At 33.0% G+C, this 8,661-nt stretch overlaps 1 protein-coding gene across 2 annotated transcripts in view; it reads right to left on the bottom strand.

The window, feature by feature from the left end:
* Positions 1 to 1,525: 1,525 nt before the first annotated feature.
* LOC149079944 (atrial natriuretic peptide receptor 1-like) overlaps positions 1,526 to 8,661 on the bottom strand; it is a 184,308-nt gene continuing 177,172 nt past the window's right edge. For both annotated transcript variants that reach the window (XM_089238842.1, XM_089238841.1), the window contains exons 21-22: positions 3,146 to 3,237; positions 1,526 to 2,936 (exon numbers count right to left, since the gene is read on the bottom strand). In XM_089238842.1, coding sequence (XP_089094968.1) covers positions 2,823 to 2,936; positions 3,146 to 3,237 — 206 coding nt within the window. In that variant the 3' untranslated portion in view covers positions 1,526 to 2,822. The remainder of the gene's footprint in view (positions 2,937 to 3,145; positions 3,238 to 8,661) is intronic.

Genomic DNA, 8,661 nt, shown 5'->3' with positions numbered 1-8,661 from the left:
GAGCTAACTTTGTGTTTTGAATGGTTTTTCATTCCACTCGGTTTCAATTTTATCAAAACCACTGCTGAAAAATAACACGTTAAGGTAAAATGGGTATTAATCCAGCACTTGGACTGCTAAAAAAGTAGAGCATTTCATTTATTGTTAAAAAAAAGTTGTGTCGTCAACTGCAGCAAAAGGGATTGGATTTTTATAACCATTGGAATGCAACACGTTCAATTTTAAAAAGGAAATGTAAGCTTTCATTAATGTTACACATTTTTTTTACCATTGGTCTTTTTTTTATGGTTTTTTTCTTGTGAATTTTCTTGTCTTTTAATTATTTCTGGAGTGAAAATAGCATGTAACGTTCTTTCGAACGCTACTTATTAATTTGCTTAGAGTTCTAATCGAGAAATAATTATTGATTTAAAAAAAAACTTCTCAGAATAAACTACGAATCCAAGGTCTACGACTATTTTCGAGTGCTGATATGTTGCGCAGATGGAAATAGTCACCGTGAAATTTCCACTTTCGTGAATTTCGAGAATTTATTGATTAAAACAATTTTCGTTAGCTTCTCGACTTCTCAATTTAAAGCTGGCGATGCACATGACATGTTTATAGTGTTAATTAGCTCTGTTGCAACGAAACACATCAGAGAACCTGTCCATTCATAAGTTAGCTACCGTGATATTAGCTAGAGAGAACTCGATTACTACAGCGTTTTGTGAATTAGCATTAGAATGGACTCTTTATAAAGCAAGGGGATAGTAATCTCATTGATGAGCTGACATGATTCGCGATACCTTTAACATGATTAAAAAGTTTTTTTAATGTCCGATAGCAATTAGTTGAGTAAACAAAACATTTATACTAATTAATTTCGATATTTTGATATGTTTGAAGGGGAACAAAGACGAGACTAATTTGTACTAGACAACCAATGTTGATCGGCTTATGTCAGCTGTTTCTAGACGAGATTAGAAATGAGCAGTTGGCATGGGATGTTTTCCACCCACTAGTTTATCTCTTATCGTAAACACATGCCCATTAACGTCTGAAAGGCGAAACTCACTCCATATTATAGATTAATGTTGCGACTTGTGTGTCATTTTATTATCTCAAAACTATGTATGAATTTATTTTTTTTCATAATCAGTATAGTGAAACCCGTTTATACGACAGATCTCGTTAAAACGTCGTATAAATGATAAAGTTGTAAAACTAAAACTTATTTTAAAAAATGAGAATGCTCTTGCTCTCGCTGATTCATACCGCTATAACAAAAATTTATTGTTTTTTATTGCATTTTCGAATAATGTTTAAAAATCAAATGATTGCACAAAAACACATGGAATTTCAAAAATGCTACTATATTAAATACCTTACGAAATTATATTAGGGATAAAATTGCTTTTTCACTTGGATCTTTAATATTCTTTTAAACCGTACACCGCCCAGGCTTTGTCGAAAATCGTCAATTTCAGCCATTATCCCAGTTAAGATGCTGGACGTTGATCTTGAGTATTTTGTTCTATGATCATTTTCTTATCTGTTGACAATTTATGACTTTTGTGACAATTATATGCGTCAGAGATGATTCTAGCGACGATTCTATGTCAGCTTCCTCCAAACTTTAGGGTTAATGGCAAGATGAAAACGTCGTATAATTGAAGTTTAACGACGTATAAATCAAACACGTTCATCATTAAAATGTATTCATTCCTCATTAAAATATAAATAAGGCCGAGACTACACTATAAAAAATTTATAAAAGTTCGAATGAATGTAACCAATAGGCATGGTTTTGGGCATTTTGCCTGTTGTGGCGTTGTATTTGTATTTACTGGTTGCATTTTTCAAGTTTTGTTAAAGATCTTTTATAAAACTTTTTTAGTGTAATACCGGCATAATACGGAACTAAGACCTTACGTCGTATAAATGCAAAAAATATCCTTTTAAATATGAATCGTATATAAACGGGTTTCCACTATTTTTTTTTCAAAGTGCACTCAATTTGATCAAACTTTATGAAAAATTCCAAGATTTATATATATATTTCTTTACCAAATGTGTTATGTTTCTGCTTCCGAATTGCATGATTTCTGTTCATAGTGTTTCTTAGTGGTTTGCCATATAGGGATGTACAACATTATCAATGACGGGATTTTTTAAATTAATGAAATTACACAGTGACTTTTTTCAAAGAAAAGTTGTTTTCATTCCAAGCACAACTAGAATTTAATATAATTTACCTTTTTTGTGTCTGAAATAATGGGATTTGTTAATTTTTTCCGTTAAAACTTTTCATGGCATGACATAATTTCCTGAACTTACTCGATACTTGAAAATACTGAAATATTTACATTATAATTCTTATGGCTGAACTTAATTTTTATAGACGTGAGAATTTTCAAACAACATTTTTCTCTCACAAACCTTTCACCAACAGTATATTGATTCAAAAAAAAGGTTTCTCATACATTAAAATAATTTCAATATTATGATAGAAATTTCCTGATCACGCATATACTATAAATAGCTCCGAATTTTCTTTGAAAATTTTGAAGTGAATTCACATTTAGTGACCTTTTTGTTTTTGATAATCACCAGATTTTTTTTCCCCTCATGAACAAACAGTAACTCACAAATTTTTGCCAACGAATATTACATACATTTTGATTTTTCAAAAAACAAACAACACGACAACAATTTTTTTCTATCATACATCTTGAAATGGCGACACTGTTTAAAACCAAATATAAAACCGAACAAAATTTTTCATTTACACTGGTAATGGATAATTATAGTTTGACGGCTTTGGGCAATTCCATTTTCTTTTAAATCTTGGTTTCTTTTACGAAACTGTCCGTACTTCTTGTTGTAGTTGTTGTAGTAATTGTACTGGTATACTGTTCCCCTTTCAGCCAGTATGTCGTCATTATTCCTTTACCCTAAAAAAGATTTTTTTTTAAAGAAATTTACTCTGTGGAAATTTTTTCGCACTGTTTGTAGGCGTAAAAAAAAAAAAAACCAAGTGAACTCGTATAGAACAAACGTGGCTAGAAACCTTATACAGAACAAACAGGGTGACGATATCATCTTACTTTTCAGGTATTATATAAAAGAAGTATTTTTTTCACTAAAAATATATATCACATACCTTAAGCTCAACTTCTCCCCTTTTTTCAAGGAGAAATCCTCCAAAAGTATCTAACAGTTCTTTTGTTTTTGGACTGACGTGTATTTTTAACGCTGAAAAAAAGACAAACATTTTTTTATCAGTGTACAAATGATGACACCAAGTATACAGGGTGTCGTGTAAGTCCTAATACTGCCTTTATTTCATCGACCGTTCGTCGTATAAAGGTATGGTTCTAATTTAAAAACTGCTCAAAAGGTGTTCAGGAATCAGACGGTACTAAATTCGAGAATGGAAATACAGCGTGTCACAAAATAAAAGATCTAAATTTTCATACGTGCCTCCGTCCCCTAACTTTCAACTAGAAAGTTGTTGCCCTGTCTCTCCTGAGGAAAACAAAAAAATTCTCACGTTTGTAAGTGCAGTATTCGCTGAGATAATTGAATTAAAATCGAAGAAGAGTTGAGAAAGAAAAGCATAAATGAGGGGAAGGACAGTTGTCCGTTAGTTTATGCTGTTCTTTCCCAACTTCTCTCCGATTTTTAAATTAAAATATCTCAGCTACTATTGCACTAGAAACATGGACTTATTTGTTCTGGGACAGGGAGGACTGTATAATAATTCAGATTTTTTTTATTTTATTATACACTGTATTTTCACTCTCAAAACTGATACAAAGTGATTTCTGAACTCACTTTTTTCTCATTTTTTAAATTGGAACCATACTTCTACGACGAATGATTGATGAGATAAAAGCAGCATTAGGACTTACAGGACACCCTGTATAGAGTGCAAAGTTAAGTCCTTAAACATCCTTCAACTTTTTAACCATTGGTCATAGACACATACTTCGAATTAAAATATTTTCAATAACATATTTAGAGATCTAAGATATGTAATTTATTTTACAAGGGGTTGTGTGTGAGTATTAAAATGCAGTTTTTTTTTATAATGATCTTCCTTACCTATAACTTATACATCGAAACATTTTGTGTTTTGTTCAATGTACAGAGTGGTCATAAAATAACTTAAATATTTTCTTGATATGCGAGCTCCTAGAGGCCGGAAAAATGGATGAATGCAGATGAAATTCTACATATAGGTGTTATGTAATATTGGAGTATGCGCTCGTGAATAAAAAGAGATACAAAAACTCAGCTTTCACGGTTACGGTTACAGCAACAAAGTTTCGAAAAATTCAAATGGCAACACTCACGTTTATATACTGCTAAGTGACCGGCGCAAGGAAAAACCATAAATGGCGTTGGAACAATACCTATAACATCAAAAACGCCGGCACTAGGCGCAGAGAGAAACATGTAGAAAGTTTTCCTCCGAGGGGTTAGCACGCCAAGTTCTTGAGAGATCTTTTTTCTTTGTCTGCTTCCTGCACCACATGGTGCTACAGGTACCGTTTTAACACCATTTATGGTTTTTCACTGAGCAATCACTTAGCGATGCAAAAAAGTGGATATTGCTATTTGAACTTTTAGAAGTTTTGTTGCTGTGACCGTAACTTGGAGATCTATGGGGGGGGGGGGGAAGGGTTCTAATTTCATTTATTTATTCAATATTGCTTGGCCACGGCATATACAAGAGGATGCGGTGTTTAAGTGTGAATTTGGAAATCGTAGTACAATCTACAATATTTGGTGGGAAATGTTTCAATGTTTATTCAATGTGCATGTGTGTGTGTGTATTTCTCATTTATTTTTAATATGTATGTGACACGGCTCACGACATCGTACCTCTGTAAAGAACTCTTTGTGGCGAGGGTTTACGGCTGCATTTATCATAGGCCCATACTTTTTCGAGGAAGTTGGTCCTGATGGTCCCGCTGCCTATACCGTCACTGGCCGGCGGTACGAATCTCTTTTGTATAACCACATCATTCCTACACTTCAGCAGCGTCAATGTGTAGATAGTGTAACTTTTATGCAGGATGGCACTCTTCCGTCACGTTGTAACACCAGTGAAGCAGTTGCTGAAGATCCATTTTAGAAATGACAGGATTATAAGTCCTTATCCAACAGCCTGGGGGGCCACCCCGTTCACCCGACCCTTGTGACTTACTTCAATATAATATGTAGAGTGGTCGAATTGTAAACTGGGCTGAGACAAAATTACGACCGACGCACTCCAATCTGTTGTGGAGCATGCAGTTTTGCACTTGCAACTCGTAGCAGAATACGTTCTGCAACATATTGAAAATTTCTTTAGTACTGTAATTGGTAGGCGTTCATGACCATTTTCGTGTTTTCATACGTTTTGCAAAATATTCGATGTTAATTAAATTCTAATTATGCTCTGGCTGACTATTATTTCCATTATACAAGCAAATCTCCAGTGTTTGCAGAGTATAGCGCATCTATCGGTACATTTTATTTATTTTTTGCCATTCTAAATTCCATTGCTTCAGGAGAATTAATGTAAACTTTCGTAATTCTCTAACGAGTGATTTTAACTATAGCATCTCCATTTTTTTGGGGAGCGGATTACCATTTAAAAAAAAAACACCAGAAAAAACGCAATAATTTCGGGTTAAGGGAAGGGAGGTTGATCCCCCCCCCCCGCTTAATCCAGTTTTCTTGCTTAAGAAGTTTTGCAATCCAAACTTTAATTCGAATCATCCTGCACATAAGCACTCCATTTTGAACCCTGTATTATGAATAATTATGTAATCTAAAATTCATAAAGATGTTTGAAGTACTATATTTCAAGCTCTAAGTCTTGTTCAATTTATTTTTTATAAAGTATTATGAAGTATTTGTACACATTAATTTTTGTCGATATATAGTTGGGAATTATAAAATAAATAATTCCCATCGTGCATTTTCAAGGTCTAAAGCAGAATAGATGTTATGAAAATGTCATATTATAAAGTTATGTTATTATAGTTATGTTTTTGATAGCGTTATTTCACTCTGATAAAAAAAAGAATACCCTTTGAAATTTTGGAGAGGAGTGAAATTACTCTTCAAATATATATTTTTTCATAACACTGCTCTGCATGTATTTTTAGTTTCGAAACAAAGTCAATTATTTAGCTACAATCAAGAACAACAAATGGTTTCGAGTATTATAAGTATAATCTAATCCAAATACCATGTACCCATTTCTCATACTGTGTGCGATGCAGCGGTTTACTTTATATTTTCAACATATTTGCCAAAAATAGTTTTAAATGCACGAATTTGGAAAATCGCCACACGAAACGGCTGTAAACCGGGTAAAAAATATAACACATTTCATCACGGTGCTTAAAAAAACTAATAAAATAACACAAAAAAAACACGCTGAATCACGTTTTTACTTTAAATAGCAAAATGTAGAAGATTACATTTACTTTTCTTGAATGTAAGTATGTAAGTATGATCGAATTCTTATGTTTTATTCGAGCTAAGTTTTAATCACGTAACATACGAGTATTTTTATTAGAATAGACGGCGATAGTTCGATAAGAGTAGATGCAATTTGTTTCATGTTTTCATGTCGCTAGTTCTCGTTAGAAATTTCTTTTCGACTGAAAAGAGAGTTTACATAAGCGTCTGTGAAGGGCCAACGGAACAGTACTTTCCGACATTTCAGCAAACAGTTTTATATCTTATTAGAGTAAGTGGAACAGCGCAAGCTCACACAAGAAACTCTTGTTAAGCAAAATACTCGGCTGCGCGTGTACCTCCATACTTTACATATTTCTACCGCTCTCGTTTGTAGATCCAGGTAGGATTATTATTTAAGGTAATAACGAACAGAAAAGTAAAAAATGAAGTTAAACATACAGAAAGATACCAACGCGGGTCCATTATGGAAGTCGTTGATGTCGGTCTGAAATCTTTTTCTTTTTATAAACGGAATCCTAAAATTCCCTACTAAAATTTTACAAAAAACGTGTATCTTATTTTGCTCGTTTTATAGGTTAGTTATTCTACCGGAATGTACAAATGATTTTTGTGTCTGGTTTTTTCGTAATAATCAAGCAATGCTCTTTAACTTTACAGGTGGAATTATTTTTTCTATCTTCCTTCAGTCCCATTTTTAGCGATAATTTTTTATTTACAGCACAAAGGATATTCACTGTCATACCATTCACAAGTTATATTCTGTTTCGCATTTTCTATATACAGTAAAGGTCCGTTATAATGAGTACGGCTTATAACAAGAATCTCGCTATTACGAGTAATTCGCAGGTGATTGTAAAAGAACTAATGTTAAAGATAGAAAAATATTTTCGCTTATAGCGAGGTATTTATGAAAGAAAATAGAAACAGATTCACTGTGGAATCTTCCAAAACTGGAAAATCAGGACACAGAGCAAACTGGTCTTAATGATTTTCTTTGCCTTAAATGTTATTGGGTACATTTATAGTGCAACGAATACTCTAGTTGCAGAAACAGCTACATACCACAAAGTGCAAAATTTTGAATACAATCCAACATTCTATATGCATAAGCAGTTAATTCTAGAAGAATATTTCAGCAAAAGTTATTCAAAAGGAAAGAAAGAAGAAAGGTAAATTTATCTAGTTTGTTTTTTCTTCTATTTACGTTTCTACAGTGCAAAAAACTAAAGTTCGTTCATAATGAGAAGTTCGTTATAATGACAATCTTACCTCTGATTGTGAACTGTCGTTATAACGGACCTTTAATTTAATTTGTACCGCTTATACAATCATGCATATCTTTCATCAAAAAACTTCAAAATAATATTTCATCAAAATAATCTTTTTGCTTTCAACGCATCATTTTCAAACAAAACTCTATAGTGTTTTCAACTGAGGAATAGAAAAAAAATGTTCGCACACGCGTAAAAAATGGTAAAAAAATTTTTTTGCTCTGTTTCTCTGATCTTCCCAAAAACTAAATGATCTATCATACGTGACAACAATATAGTTGTTCACAGAAACGTACGAAAAATTATGAACTTCAAAAAAAAAAGAGGGCGCGGTAGCCCAGATCGATAAGATACTCGCCTAAAGTGTACCAAAGGATGTTTAGAGGTGTACACAGGGGTACACACAACAGAAACCGCAAAAAAAGATTGCTTCCGTAGGGAGTCCCACATCAAGGGGTTAGCGCACCAACCCCTCGATGACTATAAAAACCAGCCTGCCGTTCGGAACCGGCAATAAATTGTAGGTCCCGGCCTAATTAGCCCACGTGTGCATAAAATGACCGTGGTGCGACAAAAATGATCAAATGATAAAAAAAAAGAAGGAAAAACCGAAGAGAGGTGATAATTTTGTGTTATAAAGATTACATGGTAAAACTATTTAAAAAAAATCATTATTATACTTGCATGAGATTTAAAATTCTTTTTTAACTGCCTAAATAATTTACATTTTGTTGGTTATTTACCATCTTTTGGTAAATACAAAAAAAGAATAAAATCAAATACTGAAATTATGAAAACTGATCCAATGAAGTGTGAATTTAGATGCATTTTTATACATCTCAAGTTGCATTCTCTGCAAGATATGTTTGTTTCGAACAGTAAAACACACGGATATAAACGATGATAATGTCGAAAAAATATA

This window comes from Pholcus phalangioides, unplaced genomic scaffold (assembly GCF_987345545.1).
Source record: "Pholcus phalangioides strain wild (caught in Gottingen) unplaced genomic scaffold, Ppha-v1.0 ptg000011l_1, whole genome shotgun sequence".
NCBI lineage: Eukaryota > Metazoa > Arthropoda > Arachnida > Araneae > Pholcidae > Pholcus > Pholcus phalangioides.
The sequence above is the reverse complement of the archived record's forward strand: the minus strand, read 5'-3'. Positions and strand labels throughout refer to the sequence as shown.